Source organism: Ixodes scapularis, unplaced genomic scaffold (genome assembly GCF_016920785.2).
Source record: "Ixodes scapularis isolate PalLabHiFi unplaced genomic scaffold, ASM1692078v2 PGA_scaffold6__148_contigs__length_123643588, whole genome shotgun sequence".
Classification (NCBI taxonomy): Eukaryota; Metazoa; Arthropoda; class Arachnida; order Ixodida; family Ixodidae; genus Ixodes; species Ixodes scapularis.
The window spans coordinates 67149865-67171933 of NW_024609881.1; the positions used below are offsets into that span (position 1 = coordinate 67149865).

General features: G+C 41.9%; 1 protein-coding gene across 1 annotated transcript in view; it reads left to right on the top strand.

Moving 5' to 3' along the window:
• The first annotated feature begins 13691 nt into the window (after positions 1-13691).
• The window catches only part of LOC120841422 (venom metalloproteinase antarease-like TtrivMP_A), a 28903-nt gene continuing 20525 nt past the window's right edge, over positions 13692-22069 (top strand). Inside the window, exons 1-7 of the mRNA XM_040212313.2 lie at positions 13692-13758; positions 16090-16247; positions 17139-17231; positions 17617-17734; positions 18494-18535; positions 18956-19083; positions 19223-19294. Coding sequence (XP_040068247.2) covers positions 13710-13758; positions 16090-16247; positions 17139-17231; positions 17617-17734; positions 18494-18535; positions 18956-19083; positions 19223-19294 — 660 coding nt within the window. The 5' untranslated portion in view covers positions 13692-13709. The remainder of the gene's footprint in view (positions 13759-16089; positions 16248-17138; positions 17232-17616; positions 17735-18493; positions 18536-18955; positions 19084-19222; positions 19295-22069) is intronic.

Genomic DNA, 22069 nt, shown 5'->3' on the forward strand with positions numbered 1-22069 from the left:
AAAAAAAAAAGTGTCTCGCACCCAAAAAAATAAGCCGAAATAAGAACAAAAGAAAGTTTGGAGGAGCCCAATCTAAGTCTCTGCATCTCAATAGATCCAGCCGGAGCTTGCTTCCTTGTTAGATGGAATACCTGAGCTCGCTTGAGTACGTGCTCACCTATTTTCACACATGGACCTTCTGAAGCGGCGATTTTCGAAAGTGGTCTTTTCCGGTAAACCATTCCGTTGACAAGCTTCTCTCAAAGATAGAAAAATGTACTTGAGATAATGAGCACAAGGTGCTAAAAAATGTAATTAAAAAAAAATGGTAAATACTTTTAGGTATATTTGCAAGATATCGAATTCCTAACAAAAGTAATTGAAAAACAGTGTCTTGACTAGAGTATTAGAGATAAGCAGAAGTCTATGCGAAACCTTGGCAATTTCAACGCCTAGAGCTTCGAAATATTCTATCTCCCGAAGAAAATTAGCTACGACTTTCGCATATAGCTGAATGCTCCTCTCAAGAATATGGCTTTAACATATATTTTTTACATAACTATGAAAACTGTGACCCGCACCATTATTGTACGATCTGGCGTGGAAACACCCTCCAGCCGACGTAGTCCTCGAATGCTGTTTTGACCTTCCCAGCCGGCAACTTTAATGACACTCGTAAACTAAACGAATATGCGGTTAATTCCAGTTTAAAGTTTTTCGCTGTTTTTCTGTGAGTGGAATCGCACTTTTTTTTAATTGAAACGAGGAGAAATTCGCGGAAGGCTTTCGGCGGAAACCCCTTTTGTATTTCCGCGCCTCCCAGGGGCTGGTCACGTGACATAATGATGCCTCGTTTACCATGGCGTTTACATGTGGCTTTTTTTTTTTGTTACGTCATCTTACATACCAGTGCTCATGCCTTGCCGCAGGAGGAATGTGCAAAACAAGCAAAGGCCACCGCAACTGCCGCTCATGTGGCGTCAGTTCAAGCCATGTTTAGTATCCACCGCGATAAGCAAACCGCTGGTGTATTTTTTTTACACGTTTGAATAGACCCTTTTCAAAAGGTAGTCTACCCACCATGTGCCGAGCCAAACTCGACGATCTTATGGCGGCACTACGCAGCTTCTCGTCACTAGAAAAAGCGAACGCCTTTGAAGGAATGCTTTAGGAAAGGAAGGAATTGTTTCAAACAAGGGGGTCCCTTTAAGTCGCCTTTGAGTCACGAAGTTGGGGGTGGTTCAAGTTAGGCGACCTTGTTCTCCTATCACCGTCATTTTACGAATAAATCGGAGCTATTCGCACTGCTACTAGATGGCTCTCACGTTTCAAAGGTGCCACCTACGAAATGAATGCCACTTCCCGAGTGCGTCCCTATTTTTCTTCGTTTTTATATTCTAAATGTTGTATATTGTGGTTGCAAAGGGCGCTGAAGCTTTTTTTTTTTTTAAACGATTTCTGATAGACATTTTTAGAGTTTCGACTCTCCATTTCTCAGCTGTATGTGTGTTGTTACACGGTAAAATGTATTCGGCTGCACTGATTATTTTTAGCCTTGCTACTAGGGATGTCGCGAACCACCCTAGGTTCGATTTCGAAAGGTTTCGATATTTGCGAAGCGAACTGAGGTTCGATATCGAAAAATTTCGATATTTTCGTACCGACCGAGGTTCGAAATCGAAAAATTCGCAACTTTTGACCACAGCGGAGTTTCGAATTCGAAAATTTCGAAGCTTTCACGGTTTCTAAAATTTCGAATTCGATTATTTCGAATATTTTTTTACTTCAGGTTCGATAATTTCGAAGATTTCAAAATTCTTTGAAAAAAAAATTCGAAAACTTCGAACGCTTCGAATTTTTATACACATGAAGTTCGAACAATTCGAAGATTTCGAATTTCTTTCTGCATAAAGTTCGAAAAGTTCGAAGGTTTCGATTCACTTTTAACGCTAAATTAAAAAAAAAAAAAAAAAATTTCGAAGATTTTGAATTTTTTTCTAATCCAAGTTTTCAAAGTTCGAAGTTCGATTTTCAAGTTTTTCCACAGTTTCAGTTTCAAATAACGTTTTCACGACTCACTGGTTTTCACAAAATCAAGTTTAGAAAAGTTAGGGTGTGATATCTAGATTCTGCGAAGTTGGTCAGGCAATTAAATGAGACAACGAGTGCCCCGGGCGTGCTAGAATATTTGCCAGTGCAGAATTGTGACCGCCAGCCCCCGGGGGAGTCTTTAACCTGCATCACGCAGTAGTGATTACACGAACACACTGTTTTACGAGACTCATCCAGTTCGAAACGGCCAGGGGCGAGCAGGAGGTTGAGGCTCAGAAGAACCTTGAAGCGACCTGGCGAACTAGCTCGCCACCCCTTGCACGCTGGTAGTAATCCGATCCGGTGAAGTTTATAATTGTCCTGGAGGTTTATTTTCTGGGACGGAGGAATCGCCTCGCAAAAAGCACAAAAGCCGACACAACTCGAGCTCGAGGAGCGTTCTACCATACAAGTGGCGTCGGAAGAGGAAAAACGGGGGGAAGAGGGTAGCGGGGGGGGGGGGGGGGGGGGGCTTTAGTTTTCTTTTTTTCCTTGCAGGTATTTCGGACTGTTAAATACGGGGAAAGAAGGCGTGGTCGAGCTTATTTTAATCTGAAATTATTTATGCATATGTGTAGCTACTGTCGCTCTTCACTGCATAAAAGGTTGCGCAGATGGTCATCGTTAGAAACTCGTTGTCAGAAGGCACTACTCGTCACATGCTTAGTGGTTCGGAAGTTCAAAGCTGTCTTTTCGACCTGTGCCGATAGTAAAAAAAAAAAAAAAAAGAATAAATGCGGGTTCTATTCTTGCGTATTCAGAGGTTCAGAACTTCGAAACAAGTTTCTTTTACCAAATTGTGTACAGGCTAAAAGAAACACGTCCCAGGAACGTGAAGCGAAAAAAAAGAAAAAAAAAAGTTTTCTTTTAATGACGTGCTGAACTTAAACACTATTAGATATGTGCTGTCTGTGGTGTTAATTTAAATGCGATACCTCAAACAACTTAGACGACAATAAATATCAAGTTTAGGTCATAATTGCATGCAGATACATGTTTGGACATTTCTTCAGAACTCACGTTGAATAACAATCACCACATCTTAAGACGACACTTACCTAGGCTATACATAGATCATTCTTAAAAAAGTATACCATAAATAGCTCCGGTTGCAGCGTGCTTCAAATCTGGCACAAATGATAATCGTCGAAAACCCGTCGTCCTTCCTCGCCCCTTCGGGGATTTATTTCTTTAAACCTAAGGATGCCAGAACATTGAAATAAACGACATTGTATTTTGTAAGGAACGCAGCACCGCGTGTAAAAGTTCGAGAAAAAAAAATTACGAATGTACCCCACTACTTGAAATCAAATGAAACCGTCCGCCGGTCTTTCGAAGTTCGACGAACGTCGAACTTTTACCCTACAAGTTCGAAGTTTGTCGACCTTCGGACATTTCAGAATTCGAAAGTTCGAAACTTTTCGAATTCTCTTGATAAATAAGTTCGAAAATTCGATATTTGTCGAATTTTTTGGTCAGTCAAGTTCGAAAGTTCGACAAGAGTCGAACCTTGCAGCGCAATAATTTCGAAAGTTCGAAAAAGATCGAATTTTTTAGCGTAATAAGTTCGACGGTTCGAAAAGCGTCGAAGTTCTTAGCTTAACAAGTTCGAAAATCGACCTCCGTCGAATTTTACGATATAGACAATTCGAAAAATCGAAATCTTTCGAACCTTTCGAACCACTTGATTCGATCATCGAAACTTCGATTCGAAAAAAAGTTCGCGGCATCCCTACTTGCTACAGCTCTTGCTGGCTGTAGCAAGAAGCATTTATCAAGAAGCATCTGAATGCCCTCACAAAGTTACGTAAAATTGAACTTTTGAATTCTATAGGAGAATTCTCCAAAGTTCTGGACAAGGTCAACGGCTATCATGCAGTTACCGTGCGTGGTATTGCGGGCGAGAAGAATTTCAATTATGCCTTGCAACACAGCCTAAGAAGGCGTAGGGTTTAAATGGGGTTGAGCAAATGTTACTGCAGTGATTTTATTCATAGGTGCTTTCACAATCGCTGAGCAATAAGAAGCGCAGGGTGTGCCTTAATATTATAACTTTGATTTATGTTTTCTAGATGGTTGTCTAGCGCTCTTATCGGCTATTGTCGCAATCTCATTAGTTGAAAATCGATAACGAGGTGCTCTTGAGTCACCACGCCCTTAGTTTCTTAAGTTGTAAGTGATTGAAGGAGCTGCCTCCTAGAATTAAATGGTGCGATATCTTCTTTATGAAAACATGCTCATTCGGTCCGTTTATTATGCTTGTAGTGCACTATACTGAAAATTATATCTTTAGAGACAAAGCAAATTAAAATTGCTGCTAGGCTAACACAAGCCTAGTGTTAATTTGTTTATATTTGTGACATCAAGGTTGCGGCGGAAGTTTTGGTATGGTTGTGTAGATGTGCTAATTTTTAACCTTCTCGAGATTCGTCAGTCACTTAAATTGAAGATCGCCGATCAGGTCACGATTTCCAATTTTCCGCAGCTTCCTCCTCTCCTCCTTTCTATCCTGTCCATCGTTGCCCGTTTCCTCCTACCCCAGGGTGAGGAGGATGTTCTGCCCAGCAGAATATCGTGTCTGGTCGTCGGCCTTTAATCAGCATCCACATGCTTAGTGCTGACTCCAAACTATGGTGCCGTGAATGCATCTCCGTCTGGTGCCGCGATCACGTCCTAAAATGTAATCCCTCCTCTTGAATCTGATGACAACGTAGAATTGCCATGCTGTCGCTGGCCGGGATCGTTGCAATGTCACACCAGTGGTGGTACGAGCAAAAGTACGAGCGTTCGCTTGCACGTTTTGCTGGCACTTCTAGCATCTACCACCAGGATCACATCAGACAGCATGACACTTCGGCTCCTGGGACGTCGCTCGTTGCAAATTTTGGAACACTTTTGATCTATACTCTAAACTTGTAGCAGCCAAGGGGCCTCAAAAACAAATAGAAAGCAAAACAGAGCTCACCATAACGGAAACAGATGTTTTCTTATTCGACAGCGGGTGTACGTCGACTCTACGTAAAGGTCATGCGCTTTGTTCCTCCCGCTACACGAAGGAATTAACAGAGAAGTAAATATAGCATACAGAGGCAGAACTGGAGTTGCATTGTACGTGCACGAAATGCGCACTTTTGTAATGCTTTCGTTTCGCCGAGTTACAAACTGCGAGCATTCCGTTATGGTTGTTGGACAATGCAGGAAATTATTGTTCGCGTTTTTTTAGCCTCTCGTTTGTTCTGTTTAGAAGGTATTGAATCTACGTTACTACATGTGGGTGACCGCCTCAAAAAGTTGTGTCATCCATCATCTTAAAGTCAAATTAGATAACCGAAAAGCGAAAAAAAAGCAACGAGTATCTAGAAGATTTTTATATAAACAGGTGCGAAACACGTTAAGATAAAAATTATTGATATAAAGGCTGGGTAAAGAGATATCCTAGATCCTTCAGTTTTTTCGAGTTTATTGTGCGGTATGGGGAGGGGGGGGGGGGTCAAGCGAGGGTATGGGGCGGGGGGGTCAAGCAAATTGAAGTCAAGCGAACTAGCTTCTTTTTCATGATGCGCGAATTGAGGATGCATTCATCCGTTTGGCACACATGAAGGTATGAGTAGCTTCAGGAAATCCCGATAAGATTTTCTGGAAAATCCCAAGACACATCGCGGAGGGGGCATTGTAGGCCTGTTCGGGTGTGCGTTTCTTGTCGACTCGAACGCTTTAAATATCTTCGAAGTGGCACGATTAATTTTCTCTTATCATTACGAACACAAAAGGAGGTGATCCCATAGCCTGTTTTGCTTTCCTTCGAATTCTCTGGGTTTTGAAATCACAAAATGTTGAACCGACGTCAATTTCGTTTTCGATTCCTGGATAATTTCACGTGCCGGATATCGGAACGTCACAATGCGTCCACCAGAATGCGGGCGTGCCACAGTTTTCCGGAAGGGTCTATTGGAAGATTTAGGCGGGGGGGGGGGGGGGGGGGGGGACACATGAATCCTGGGGTTTATTGGCTGTGGTCTGCTTTTACTATTTTACATCACCCAAGTATTGACATTGTACGGGGGTTATTTCATTCTAAATTTATAGGCTGTGTTAAGTGATATTTCCTTGTGAATTGAAACTTTACATGAGGGTCTAGGCGCAATTTATTTTCTAAGGCCACAGATTTTGTGATGTGACCACAGATTTGTTTTCTTTTTTCCTTTTTCGTCAGCAAGGATATGTTTGTTGCGGGTACGGCACGGTCAGATGACACTAGCGGTTACGTTTCAGGTGTCGTGTATACAGCTCTGATCGAAATTAGAAGCGGAAATGGGAGAGGCAATGTTCAATTGGCTGAAAACTATGTCATAGATTCGTGGAATCCAGTGTTTTAGGGGACAGTCTGTTTTTTACCGATGCTGGAAATGAATAGGTGAATCACGAATTGGTGAGGAATGTTTATCTTTCTTAGAAAGGTATGAATCTTCCTCAGGTTTTCAAACTAAGCTATATTTAATAACAAATATACATCGCCTCTTCAGCTTGGTAGCATGAAAAAACTAAAACCAAGAAATTTGGACACTTGAAGCTGGGGTGGTTAAATGATGTGGATGTCGGTCGAGAGTTATTTTATACGTCCGCTAGTACATTTAGAGCTTCTTGCATAATTTAACCCCCATTGAAACAGAACTGTTACTGTAATTGATGACAAAATGTCACCAAACCCGGGACCATAAGTGTATATAGGCTGTCCAATGAGATCTGCTGTTCGCACGATAGATACTGTTGATCAAAAGGTTAAAAGGCGCGTACAGACAGGACGAAAAAGAACGCACGTACGACACGTACGACGTTTCTTTTCGTTTTTTTTCGTCTTGTTTATTCGCGCCTTTTAACCTTTTAATCGATATGAACCAACTAGCCCCAACCAAAGTTTTGTTAGATACTATTTCCTTTGTACTGGTGTAAGTGGCCGGTACCACGGAACAACGGCCTTTCAGTACGGTTATTATCTATTCTGATGAAGGCGTGCTGCGTAGCTTGGTTGTAGCGTGTTTGCAGCTCGGTTGTCGCGAACGCCGAGTGCATGAGTACCCCTCTTGGGTAATTTCTACTGTTGGCAGCGTGTTTTTTTTTTCTTTTTTCGAGTCGCACCTCTCGAACGGGACTGGATATGTGGCTGTTTCTTTTTTACGGGAGATCGTTGTCAGTTTTCGAAATTTTATGCGTTTTTCGAGTGTGGGTTAGAGGTTAATATTGTTGTCAGAAGTGTGCGGTTCTAACGCTCTCGTTGATTGTTTTCTGTTTTAAAAGAATGCGTTTGAGTTTTATAGGAGCAATCATTATATAGAGGGCGTATGTACGATTTCAGTATACAGTGAGTGGTCATAATTTTTAGTTAAGGAATGGTTTTCCTCCTACCTACCTCTGGAACGTGTAGCATGACGGTCTTCATGATTTGTTCTTATTTTGTGGCATGTCCAACGATGGGAGGAATTTGGTTTCGCTCCGCTGTCTGATATAGCGTGCCGGTATTCGTTTTCGCTCGATTCGCTGTCTTGAATATTAGGGACCGAAACGAACTTTCAGAGCCGGCGGGTGCCTGAGTGCCCGTCCGTGTTGTGTGCTGTGGTGCACCGGACCAGGTCGTAAACCGTGCTTCGTCGCTCGCGAGCTTCCCAGTGAATCAACGTTCACCGCTGACCTGCCTGGTTTGGTGCCGCCACCATCATCATCGAGGGTGCTCGTCATCATGGGCGACACTCAGCTCAGGCGAGTTTCCTGCAGGAGGAGCTTCTCCCGGGAGACCGTCCGGCCCCCGCCAACTCAAGCATTGCGGAGTCCGAGCCTTGAGGGAGGGGAGGTGTGGAGACCCTCTGCCCGGCCCCCCGTTCCTCCTTGACCTTCCCGTTTCCCACTGCCGTCCTGTCGTGTTATGTCCGATCCCTCCGGGAGGGACGGGGCAAGCGCTCCCTCATTCAGCGCTAACGTCGAAGGCTCGGCTCGCGGCAGGGTTTCGGATTGGACGGTTGGAGGGACAAAGCCAGGAAAGTCTTAAAAGGGGAACCCAGACAATGGGGTGGCTCTCTCTTGTTGCCGACCTGGGGGTAAACGAGTGACGTAGTGCAGCTCAGACGGTGGGGGCCGCTGGCGCGGGGAGTGCAGGCACTACACCGATTGGCGGACTCGAACAACGGACCGGACAGCGACCCTGGACGACGACGTCCCAATGACGCGGATTGGATGACTAGCGCTGGGACTAGGGGCAGCTGTTATGGCGTCGGACGTCCCCAAGGCCTCGCTGTTGACCATTCCCCGACGTCGAAACCCCCAGGGAATAAGTGAGTGAATAAACCCTTTAGCCGAGAGCGAAGTATTGCTGTGTCATGTTCGTCCGGAAAGAGGGTCTGTGGGAATCGAAGTTTGATGCCGGGAACACATATCCGAAAGCGTCAGTGCCCGTAATATTGCGCGGCTCAACGGTACGTCCTCAGTTGACGTGAACATGGCCCGCTACTCTGCTGATCCGATAACCATGGAGGAGGCCAAATGTTGCCTCTCTTTGCCGACACAGATTTCGTATACCTGCGACTCGTCTCGAGCGTGCTGTTTCTCCGAGAGATAGCACCTGCGCCTGCAATCTCAGGTCGCAATCCACGAAGGTCTCGGTTGGACTGAGGCTAGGCAAAACTCGAGGACTGCCATCCATGCGTCATAGCGTTGGCGGGTCTGCAGGAAGGACCGTCACAACAACGATGCCACCGTGTCGTTTTTTTCAACCTAACAGAAGACGTGTTCCAGGATGATAAAGGTGGTCCACTGCTCTCAAAAAGTTCAAAGGCAACTAACTGCCTGCACGATCTTCAACGAAGTCACCTACAACAAAATTACATATTGTTCTTTCATACAGCAGCCTGGGTGAAGTTTTACGTTCAAGGCCACACCTACAGATACACGAATACCAGATCATTCCACCGTGACGTCATGTGATCACTGTTGAGAGGGGCGCCGTTATTGAGTGGGAGCATGATGACGTTTCGATGGAATTTAGGGTGACATGAAATTGATTTACAGGTCGAAGTCTTTTCGCATCGCTCATAAGACACACAGATAAAGTTGAAGCCTGGGCGAGTGGGTATGACATACTTAAAAAGTTAAAACAGCGCAAAAAACGACGGATAGTGTAAAGAAGGACACGGACAGAGCTCTCTGTCCGTGTCCTTCTTTACGCTGTCCGTCGTTTTTTTGCGCTGTTTTAACCTTTTAAGACACACAGAATTCCAGATAAGGGACCTCGGTAACTCCTTGGCTGAACGTTTTTGAGCCCATTGAAGACTCCTTGCCGCTTGGAACCGTACAGCGAGGCGACGTCGCTTGGCATTTTAAGGTGAAGTGCCAACCCTGCGAGAAAGTAATTTCGTCATCAAAACCTTCCACTTCAAGCTTAATCTCAGTTGGCGTCTCAAACAAATTTGTAAAATGTATTGCAGTATCAGTATTTAAGTACTTTTATTTCCGCCCTCAGTAAAATGTATTCCGATACTTGTATTTCCAAAGATTTTATGCATATTTTTAATATGTATCTCCGATACGTATCGCGATAGATTTTTCCAGATATATTTGAGTATCAGTATTTTTGCTCCTATTTTTATGTCTCCCAGTATTTGTACTCCCAAATACATTTTTGAGTATTTCTGCCCAACCCTGGTATGGACCTTAATTTTTGTTGACATGATTTATTGCCATTCGCGTTGCGAACGGCGCTATCATGTTACTGAGAACTGTAATAGTTGCGTGTCGCTGTTGCGCATACCATGTGAGATAAAACGCCGTCACAGGCTCAACGGGAACTTCAATCAGATTTATTAACCCAAAACATGACGAAAGTATGTTCCTGATCGAGGAGGCTCGGCGTGAAAGCGACGGAGTCTTGGGCTCCCGCAGGGACATGTACCGATTTTTCCGTACACCCCAGGCGCAAAAAGGTCGGTTTGGATGAAAAGCTGGATGGATGTTCCGGAAAGATTGCGGCGTGCTAAACGAGGTATGACAGATGCTTTTTAGAAGGGACCCTGCCGAGTATCGGAAACTGCAGTGCGTCAGCCTGAAACAGTTTCTGCAACTCCATTCGAGCGTGGAACTAAGAGCCGCCCCACACGCCGAACGGAACACAGTGATTCGCCAATTTTGTTTTTCTAAAAAAAAAAAAACATTTTTTTTTAGATGTATTACACTAAATGCTTTTCAAGCTAGAGAGTGACTGAAGTGTTTTTTTATTTAAGGGGACACACCCCCAAGGTGGTCAACTTTTGAACCCTTGGCGTAAAATTAATGAAATTTACAGGGCAGGCTGATAGTCATGCTAGAGGATGCTTAACGAAATTCCAGGTGTGTCGGTCAAAGGGAAGGAAATTAGAGCAGCTTCTATCAGTAACACGATTACATTGTGTAGTTAATCTGTCGTCGGAGAACTATCCCAATATTCTAATTTTTTGTCTGCTAGATATGTAGCGGAATGCCTAGGGGGCGCGGCTATGGAAAGTTTCTTGTAAAAAGTAATTAATTTCTTTAAATGTTTTCTTCTGCAAAATTGGTCAACTTTTAGTCTTCTCTGGCGTTGACAAAATGGTAACATTTGTCAACGTGACAAAACAATTCCTCAGCCGCATTCCTTATTAAATTTGAGTCAGGAAAAGTGAAGAACGAGCCGTCCCTTTATTGCCGTTATCAAACGATAGACTGACTAAAATGGAATTTCTAGCAAAAAGCGGAACGGAGAAAAGTGTGTTCAAATTGCTGCAAACCCTACCTTTTCTTTAGCTTCGCTGGACAAAAATAATGTATAAAAAGTTAACTATGCAGTGTAAACTAATTAAACTTTCTGCGGTAAACCTATAGATGTTAGTGGATGCAAATATATCATTTTTCAAGATCAACTTTTCTTGCAGAATTTTATTTTTGTTTTGGGTAGCGGCTTGCCTTATGGAAAAACACCAAAATCGTCTTCATTTGGCCTCCAAGATCACAAGTATAGAAAAATATATTTTCAATATGGCGCACGGAGGCTGCAGAAATTATTTTTTTAAAGTTAATATCAAAGTGCACGGGGCGTGGCGCGATACTAGGAGTTTTCGGAATCCCTGCTTAGCGCATCTTCAGCACCTATCAAAGCTGTGCGCGTGCACTCTTGCTGTGTTCGAAAAGGTCAGAGATAGACGTCACGACTGACGTCAGTGCGGACAAATACACCTGGCAAGCTTCCGATTCCACGCGCTGCCCAAACAAGCGACACGCGCTTGGCGGCCCAAAGATTCTAGTATGACCTCACTACTGGTCGGAGTATTTTCGGGTTTTCTCATGTTTAGTATGAATCGCCGTGGAAAATGAACGTGGTATTCAAGTTAACGGGATAAAAATACTCTAGAATTCTCCTCTAAATCGTTTTTCTTTTAAGAATTGTTTCTGCTTTTTCTTAAAGGCTCTCCGTTATTCAGTCTTTTCACTCCGCGTGCCCGCAGACAGAAATAATATTTTAATTTATTGTAATAATTTGTTCTGTCAAGAATATAAAAGTTTCGTTGTTACTAAATAAGAAAAAAATACGAAATATTTTATAACAACTTACGATCAAAAACAAGGGCAAGCGGACTCCGTTCATTTCGACCAATTGCCCGACGTGCCTCAATTGATGTCACGGTCCACGTCATTCATAAGCTGGATTTTCCCGCAGTCTCAGCGTCGCTCGCATCGGTCCCGGTATGACTGTTGCTGGTTCTATTCAATTAATTTGTGCGACGCGCAAGCGCTTGGCGTTCAAACGAATCGTTAAACTGAACTTCAAAGTGGTCTTCATGGTCTCTTCAAGGTGTTTTTAAGAGATTCGCGTTTGATTAATGACGAATTACACTCGTCGTTTGTCGCGTTCCGGGATGCACTTTTTTGGAGAGCGCGATCGCCACTGGTCGTTTGAGATTAACCCCAATGTCTTTCGCACGTCCTTTTAGAGCAGCGCAAACTCTCGTTTAGGGTTCGGAACGCCCAGATCTCGATCGGCTGATCTTCCCGGAGCCGAGTGGAAGCCGATCTCTGGGAGACGTAACTTCCTGCTTCGCCAAGCATGAGGGGAACGGCGATCGACAGACGGGTGATGGGTCTTTCCGGAAATTACAATAGCCGAGCGCGATGGGGAATGCCGGGACGACAGTTGGTCACTCCCCGTAGCCTGTTGTCTCATCCAAAACGACCGGCGGAATGGTCGTTTTGACACGCCTGCGACCGCTTACAAAGAATGAACACAGTGCCGTCATGTAACGGGCAGCCCTGGATACCTCCTGGTCTCCCTACAGTTTCGGGTGTCTTCCCTGGGCATTACTGTATTATGATGAATAAAAAAGTAGGTTGATTTAAAAACTGAAAATAAATGTACAATAAGGTGAACTCGCACCCCTAACTAAAGCAAAAAGAACAGCGTGCATCCCGTGACGGTGACAAGGAACCAATGTCCGAATCTTGCCGGATTCAGCTTCTTTCGTACATACTCTGTGGTCTAGAACATTTCGAACATGAACGAGGGATACGTTACAAGTTGAGAACGTTGTAGCAGAGACGAGAAAGATAAAATGAGAACTTTGGCTGGTGGGGCCCTAGCCCCGGGCATTCCCGTGGGTGACGAGCGAGATGCCAACTCGGTCGTGAATATGTCAATAGAAATCACTTGAGTAAAGCTAGCCCTTGAGAGCTGTTCAGACTTTCTCTAGTAGCAAGTCAGATGCCGCTCAGAGAGTACACGATTGCTTAATCCCGGTTTTACGTGCTATGACTGTTATTCAGTGTATGGAATCGCACTTTTTGATATCGAAGCGACGAGATATCAGAGGAAGCCATTTGTCGAAAACCGCTGGTGTATTCTTCCGCGTCTTCGACGGGCCGGTTTCGTGACAATAACATGTCTCGTTAGCCGCGGCGTTTGTGTGTGGCCGGCATGTGACGTCATATTACATACTTATTTTCATGCATTGATGCAGAACCCACGTGCTCAGCCAGCAATGGCCACCAGAATGGCCGCTGATGTGTCGTAAGTGCAAGCCATATTTAGTCTCAACCGCGATAACCAAACCGCTGGCGTATCGTTTTTGACGCGCTTCGAAAGACCATTTTCAAATGTTAGTCTCCCTACCACGTGCAGAGCCAAACTCGACGCTCTAATTGCGGCGCTACGAAGCTGCTGCACTCTCGGAGAATCGAACGCCTTTGAAAGCATACCACAGAGAAGCGGAGAATCCTTTCTAACAAGTTGGCCCTTGAAAGTCTCCTTTGATTCACAAAATCGGGAGTGTTTCAAGGTAGACAATCTTGATCTTCTATCACCGTCATCAGTGCGGAGAAATTAGAGCTATTGAGACTGCCACGAGATGGCTCTGACGTTTGAAAAAGGTCCATTGCCGGAGTTAGTGATCGTCTCATGCAAAAGCTGCCTTTAACATATTGAATGCAACTTCCTGTATACGTCATTTTGCCTATTGTGTTCATTATCTCGCATTTCGTGTATTATGTTAAAGGGCGCTTAACCTTTTCACCCTTTAAAGAGGTTCCTGACAAAGGCATTCTTTCATTTCCAAATATAAATTTTTCCCTTAAGGATGTTTTTATGACGGAAAATGTATTCGGCTTCACTCATAATTTTCAGCGTAGCTACTGCTCATGCCGGTGATGTATTCATTCTATTTACTCAAGCGCTTCCGCATCGCGTTTTTCTTAGTGACGCAAAATTGAATTTTACATTTCTCCCTAGCTTCAACTTCCGAGCTTTTGGGCACGATAAACAAATATCATGGAAATTCCGCACACAATATTGCAGACGAGAAATAATTTGTATTACGGCATGCACCATGCCTTCAAAGGCTTAGTTTAAATCTTTAAATAGGCTGGGGTAGACACGCTGCATTGATTATATTCACAAATTCCTTCATAGTCGCTGACATATAAGGCGCGCAGGGTGTGGCTTGATCTTATACTCTTGGTTCTTGCTTCGTGATTGCTTTTTTCGTGTTCTTATCCTCTAATACCGCAATGCTACTGGATGAGAAGAAATAATGAGATGCTCGTCAGTCAGCACGTACTTCACTTAGGTTGTCAATGATTGTAGAAGCGGCGTCCTATAAATATATGCCGCTATATCTCCCGATAACATGACGCGTTGATTCGGACATTTTAATACGTTGGTATTCTATCGGGTATCAAAAATAGCGGCCAGGGTATTTAAATCTATCGCAAATTTCGGTTTCTTAAGCCATCACTCTACGATTTTGTGCGGCGTTGCCCACAGGCGGCGCATATTTTTCCATAGCGAACTTACCTGAGGAAAAAAGTAAAGAAAGCAATAGTCTTAATTCCTGTGGAAACCAAGCGAAGCCACCGGTCTTCAGTCAATAGGGTGCCCTATTGTTTGAAGACTGGTGACTTCGCTGCGTTTCCATAGGAGTTAAGCCTTTTTTTTACATTTTCCTCAGGCAAGCTCGCTCTTTCCAAATTTTACAGAACAAATGCACCACCTGTGTGCAAAGCTGCAGAACATCGTAGAGCGATAGTTTAAAAAAACGAAATTTTCGGTCAATTTAAAGCGTTTGGCCCCTTCCTGATACACCCGGTACTATATCCAAAGGTCTTTAAAAACACAAGCAAAATAAAATTGCGTCTGGGTTAACGCAAACCTAGTGATTCTATGTTTTTTTTTTATATCTGTGACATCGAAGTTGCGACCGAAATTCTTGTAATCTCAACCACTCTGACGTAATATAAGTTCTATGCCGTTGGTCAGGATCCTGGGGGTGTCGCAGCGGTGGTTGTACGAGCCAAATGTACGAGCTTTCCATTTTAATTTTGCCCGGGTATTCTGGCATTAAGCGCGACGGTTGCGACATTCTTGAGCGTGACACTTTGGCTCCTGTGAGGTCGTTTGTGAAAAATTCGGGATTACTTTTAAGGCATGGGTGCGATAGGATCCTGAACGCACCAGTCACAAACGAGTTCTAAAGGCATCGTACCCCACAGTTCAGCCAGCCAAAGGGCGTCATAAATTGGTAGAAAGCGACACCGGGGTCATCACACTGGAAGCAGTTGTTCGAGTATCAACGTCTCACAAACGTCAGGTCTTTGTAAATACCACGCACTTGGTTCCTCCTATTACACCTACAAATAAAGAGACGATGCAATTGTGGCTTTTTATTTTGGAACGCCAATTGCATTGTACGTGCAGGGAATGCACAATCACGTAATGTTTTTGTTTTCCCGAGTTCCAATCTGCCAGAAATCCTTTGGCGTTGTTGGGCCTTTGAGAAAATTACTCTTCGCGCTTTTCTTAGAGTCTGTTTGTTCAGAATACCTGTACAATCGTAGTTACCAAATTGATGTGACCGTCCCTAAACGATGTTCCATTCATCATGGAGCCGTACAATTAGAGCGCTGAAGAGCGAAAGGTTTGATAGATTGCCAAAAGGTTTTCGCAAGAACAGGAACGTAGGCGTGGTACAAAAGACTAAGGTTATAACCATCATTAACAAAAATTTGACAACAAGGTAATCTAGATTCTTCAGTCCCTTTCTTCTATGTGGTATGGCACTCTAATAGAATTTTGAAGTCTAGGGAAGTAGCATATCTTCTGATGGGCTGCATATTAAGAAATGCATATGAAAGGATAAATAGTGTTAACGAAACACGATTGGAAGATGCCCCCCTCCCCTTCCCCGTATTTTCTAAATCTCTTCCGTTCGAACTATTCACATGAGTGCAGGCTTGCATTACGTGGTGTGCTTTTATTGCATTACGTTTCCAACGTCTTGTCATTGAAGAAGGGTTTTCTTATTTTTGTTGAGTTAATTGTCTTTTGTTTGTGAAAGGCAACGTTGCTGGGAGATCTACGTACGATTTATTTATAACAAAAACACCGTGACCTGTGACCACCGTTTAATTTCTTCCTCTGTACCGAGAAGTTTGTTGCGAGTATGGAACGGTCGGATAACAGGAGCGGTTACGTTCCAGGTGTTGTGTATCCGGTTTTGATTGAAAGCAGAAGCGGCAACTCAAGAGGCGCTGTTCAACTTTCTAAAGACTACGTCATAGACTTGGAAGAATCCAGTGTTTTAGGGGACAGTCTGTATTTTTCCGAGGCTAAGTATGGAGAGGTGAATCACGAATTGGTAAGAAAAGATTACCTTTCACAAGAAAGCATGCATCTGCCTCATTGTTTGAAATTCACTTAATTTACTTAGAAAATAAACATTCCAGCTGTTTTTTCGCTCAGAAGCTTTTTGATGTGCCCGCTAGTGCCTTTGGAAGTTTTCGTACATTTCAAGATGCCGTTCATTTAAAATTGTCTCCGCTAATTATAATGTAAAAAACGCACATTTGTTTAAAAGACGTGCCGACTCCCACGATTTCTTTTTTGCATTCTTTGAGAAACTTTTACTTCCTCGATAATTTACACAACCATTCACACCGATATTCGTTCTGCGTCTCGTTGAAATTCATTAAATGTTATCATTTACTGTGTTTTTGTAAAATGCATTAGCTTACAAAAAAAAAAGCAGGAGCAATTCCACTCTGAGAAGGTGGATGACCAGCGAAGCTGTTTAGCACACGACACAGGCGTGTCAAAGAATTTTGAACAAAGGTACGACCAGATTTATGGTCTCGATACGTGGTCGTCGTGACGAGCAGGAGCTCGCAAGCGCTTGGAGCGTCTACAAGGAGATAACGGTGCGAGAGTACACATAGCTGACACGAATAGCGCAGCCCCAAATATTTGAAAAACCTTTATTATCTACGTGGGAGTCTACTGATCTTGAAAATAGAGGCTATTGATAACTAATCTACTGAAAATGCATATCCAAGTGATGAGACATAAGCTTTTGCATAAAATGAAGCGAGTGTGCCAAAATTGAGGGTCTGAGTTTTTGTTGACGTACACAAACAATCCACGAAACCCTAGCAATAGATAGCTTGGCTATAAATATAAGTGTTTAGCATTTCAGCTGCTACTAATATGAATATTCCTTCGCAGTTATTTTACTCATAATATGTTCTTTCAGATGGATACTACAGACATACGTAATAGTGTTTATGAAAATTCGGAACACAAGGCATCCTTTACAATTACTGAAACAGACGTGGGAATTGAAATGGTATATACACATTTTTTAAAGTATATATTCTTATAGGAACAATAAATACGATTATACAAATGTAGAGGAGGTTATGCAATCGTTATTTATAAATCCTGTATTTGCTAACTGCATAGATTTTCGCGAACATTTAATAAACCTGGAGTGCTTTTTAAGTTTCATAAAAATGAACGTGTATTAAGCATATTGGAAGTTCACATCGCCACAGCGTCTAAAGAACATTATTTATGAGAACTTTAAAATATATATTTAGAATACTTTCTCCATAAATTGCTTCCAATTCAATTGAATTTTTAATAAGGATAAAAAGTTTGTTTAGCAATTCACAAACGGTCTGCAACGGGCTATGCTTGCAATATTCAGAAATCTTTCACTTTTTTAACAGGAAGGATACCTAAACTTTACACATGGAATTGAGCCATTGAGAATACATGAAAAATCCGGCCGAGTCCCTCACAGAATATATCCGCTACCGCCGCCTGAAAAGGCGATCCACTTGGGAAGTAAGTGACAGAATCAAACACTATACACTAGATATTTGTTGAAAATTCAATCATTAAAGGCTAGATTTCCTGAAGCCAAAATGATTAGAAATTTTAAACGTACGACCGAATTCCTTCCTTCAGCTTTCGCTTCACGTGCAGTGTCAATACTGGTATGCTCTCAGTTATTTGCCATTTATTCTCTCGATGAATTAATTCACCTCCCGTTTTCTCTCTATCAACACATTATGTTTAAAGCGTGGCGAAATGAGCGCATTAATTGATTATCATTGGAAAGAGAAAAGGAGAAGTTCTTGAAAAGGCGACGGCCCCTCAGTATTTTTAGAGAGCAGCTCTAAGGGGCCCGTTTCCAGCCTGAGCGGAATATACTGACAATTATAACGTCTCATATTTTTATTTAATTATGGTTGCTTTTTAGGTAACACATGCAAAAATATCACTTCGTCGTCTTTTCTTTCAAGCAAAAAGAGTTATCTACTTTATTTCGGCATGGTTCAGTTTTGAGGTGATGGTATTTTGATAAACACATATGCACTGATATCGGATATTTTAACAATTTGAGAAAATTATCTTGAAGATATCTTAACGACTAAAAACCGCAAAAACGGGGCAGCAAAACAGAAAAATACAAACAAAAACTAAGTGACAGCAAAACACGAAGTGTTCCTCTATAATTTTGCTGAAGAAGAACGCCTTTAAAAAGATATAACCTTTGAATTTGATTACATTTCACATTCAGTATCACTATGATGTTTACAGTTCCCGTTGAAGAACGTTCTGATGAAAGTCTACTGCCAAAAAGTAAGCTTATATTGTTTTTAAAAAAAATTAACTTTTCTCAGCAGTCCTCTCAACCAATTCTACAATAACCAAGAAGCAGCCTGCAAATCTAGTTACATGCGCGGCACACATACTGGCCATTTTATCACCATGATGCAATTTTCTGTACACAGTAGAAACCCTAATTTTTCTGCATGAGGATTTTGCTTTTAAATAATTCGGTAGACGTCAGCACGTGCTGCGCGAGTAACTACAATTCGAGACCGCACTTTGATAATATAATGAATTTGAAAACTTTTATTTGGAGAGACTGTTTCACTATCTTGCCCAGAAAACAAGATCAACTTATCTGGCAGCGTGCATATTTAAAAAAAAATGATTACACAGTTCATTCTAAACTTGCGAAGCACTGAGGGCGTGCCATGATTTGAAACCTTCTAGATGACGCTGCAGAGCCACCCACCGTGTGGCGACCTGAAATGTACGTCATGATTGACAGTGTAATTCACAAGACCCTCCAGGAAAGCAAATTAATACAGGCTCGATACATCATAAGGCTGATGAACATCGTGCGTATGGTTTACATTTGTTCTTGTTCAGAAATAATATAGTAATGTCAGTTTTCATTGACCAAACAAAAAGTGCTTATTCAGGCTTTCGTGCTCCGATTACTGACACCCGTTCGAATGCCTTATTTCTTCCACGAAGGTGAATGCAATCTTCAAGACGGTTCGCAAGCCCCGAATAAACCTCCAGCTTGTTGGAATATTCCGGTTTAAAGTGCGTATTCATTGTCCAACCTCCACACATTGGTATCTTTAAATTTGAAAGTCTTGCTATTGCCGACAAGAGTGCAACACAATTGTGCACTGAAAAGTTTTAGAAGAAAACAAAATTTTTGTCATATTTTTCGACTTTTTTTATTTGAAACCGTTTGATCAGATTGCGCTTTGCCTAGGGGATTCCAGGGAGCGAAAAACAATAACTTTTCGTTTAACTACAAATTATTGCATGCCTATGATTTAAATAAGATTTTTTGCGTTATACCAGATTAATGTATTTTACATTAGTAGAGCTATAAAAGAGTGCATTTGATAACTAGATGTATTACTGTAAATTTGCAGTTTAAGGGACTGTTTTTTTAGTAAACTTTGACTTTCTATTAGAAAAAATAAACAGCTTAATATTGTGTGGTTCGATTTGGTCAGGCACAACTTTATTTTTGATTTCAGTGCGTTATGAGATTTTTTGTTTTGATTAGCGATTCCTTGATTAAAAAAGAAAACAAGTAATATACAATGCATGATAGAAAGTAGTAACTTAAAAAAAACTATTTTAGTATTATTTTTGTGGAAATGTTTTTATTCAAAATTTTGTAGTGAAGCAGGTATGATTTAAAGCACTTTTGAAATTATGACACAAATCACGATTTAAATCGTCCAGACTTTTATTATCCACCATGCTGTTAACGCTCATGTTTTCTGGGTTGCAAGAATATTGAATTGCTCAGCTTGATGCAATGTTGTGTTTTTGATATAATAGTGCTGCAGAGCAGGTTTCCACAATTGTACCGGATGAAAAAAATATGTTCAGTATTGTGATTTATATAATAGGTAAATAATGTAAATAATATTAGTTACTATAGAAACTACCCAGGTTTAGCAATTTGTATAAAATGACAAGGGACATGGCAGTAAAATAGATAAAAATGTCCGCAAGTGATTTACCGTTTCTACTTAGACAACTTCTTTCCTGAATTCGTGCGTTGGTCACGTGTCACAAAGTTACGGGACGTCATTTCTTCTTCTAAATTTAGCGGAGAAACCGAATTGGGGCTGAGGTCACGTGGCGTCAATTTTCCTGCTAAATCTAACTGGCAAATTAAAATTTCGTTTTGGTCACGTGACCAAGTCACATGACATCACTTTTTCCGCCATATTTAGCGGAGAAACAACATTGTTCTATAGTCACGTGACATTAAGTCATGTGAAGTAATATCCCCGTAAATTCAGAGGGGAAATAGCAGAGGTCGAGCAAAAATCGGGACCCGGAATCCCATTCTTCATTTTTCTGAGATGCATCGTGGGCGCTGCAGCAGTATTTAGGCGTTACCGAAAAAAAGTAACGAAATACGTTACTCATTACAGCAGATGATATCAAGGCCATACCAATCATAGCGGTCGCGCATCTTTTGTGTTCTCCTCTACAGCATATATGTAACATTCCATTAGCAACTAGAGCGCCGTTCACATATATGCGACCGAGCACGGCCGAGAGAGACCAGACCGGTTTTTTAGCCTTTTGCGGTGTCTTTGGACCAGCCCCGCCGCAGTGGAGCTGCTCCTAAGAAGTCGCAAGAGGATTAAAAACCGGCCTTGTCTCTCTTGGTCTTGCTCGGCTGCAAGAGTGTGAACGAGCCTTAATACTTTTCCCCATGGCATGGCACAAAGCCTAGGTTCTTTTGGCAACATTAATAACTATTGGCCCATATCCGTACTTCCCTTATTTTTAAATGTATCAGAACATCTGATAAAAAAGGCTTATGCAAATTGTTGAATGAAAGAGATGTCCTTGTAATACAGCAATACGGTTTTCAAGAAAAAAAAAAAGTCAACAGAAATGGCGCTACTTAGTATCAAAGAAAAATCAATCAACATTTTCAAAATAAACTATTTACCACTGGAATATTTTAGACGACAGAAAAGCATTTGATCTCATTAAACATGATATATTGTTTTATAAACTACCGTTTTTTCTAGAATTCGAGGTGTTGCTTTAGATTTGGGACGTAGTTACTTATCTTGACGGTCACAATATACGTGTTTTAATGGTTACCGGTCCAAGCCAGAGCAAATTTCGCATGGGGTTCCATAGGGGCTTATATTAGGTCCTCTGATTTTTTCTAATATTTATGTTAATGATACTGTATCTATCCTAAGCACTCCTAAAATAGTTTTGTACTCCGACGATACAAGCTTATCTTTTTCTGGTCCTTTTTTACGTCATCTAGAAGTTATTGCTAACACGTGGCTCAACGAGTTATTGGACTGGCTTGATTCTAATCAACTTCAGTTAAATGTTACGAAAACAAAATATGATATTTTTAAGCCATGAGGTAAACCTGACGATTGAGAATTATTTAAAATTTTTTATGACTGTGTGATCGAGCGTGTAAGCGTTTACAAATTGTCAGAAGAAATTTATGCCGGACACAGCTCGTGTTAATAAAAAGCATGCAAGCATCTTGACATTTATTGGTATTTTATACAAAATTAGATTGCTGGTTCCATGCTGGTTAAAACGTCAGTTGTACTATACTTTAGTTACTTTCATCTCCATTATTATTTATTAGTTTGCGGTTGAATAACAATAAAATAATATTTATAAATTGTTTCTTTTGCGAAAACAAAAGCTATACGTAGTACAAAAAACCTTCAGCATACTGACCACACAGCACCCTTTTTTTGGAGCGCAGATCTTAGGCTCCCGTTTCAGGCTTGAGCGGCGTCGGCGTCGCCATCGGCGTAGCCGTAAGGTCACGTGACACACGTGAGG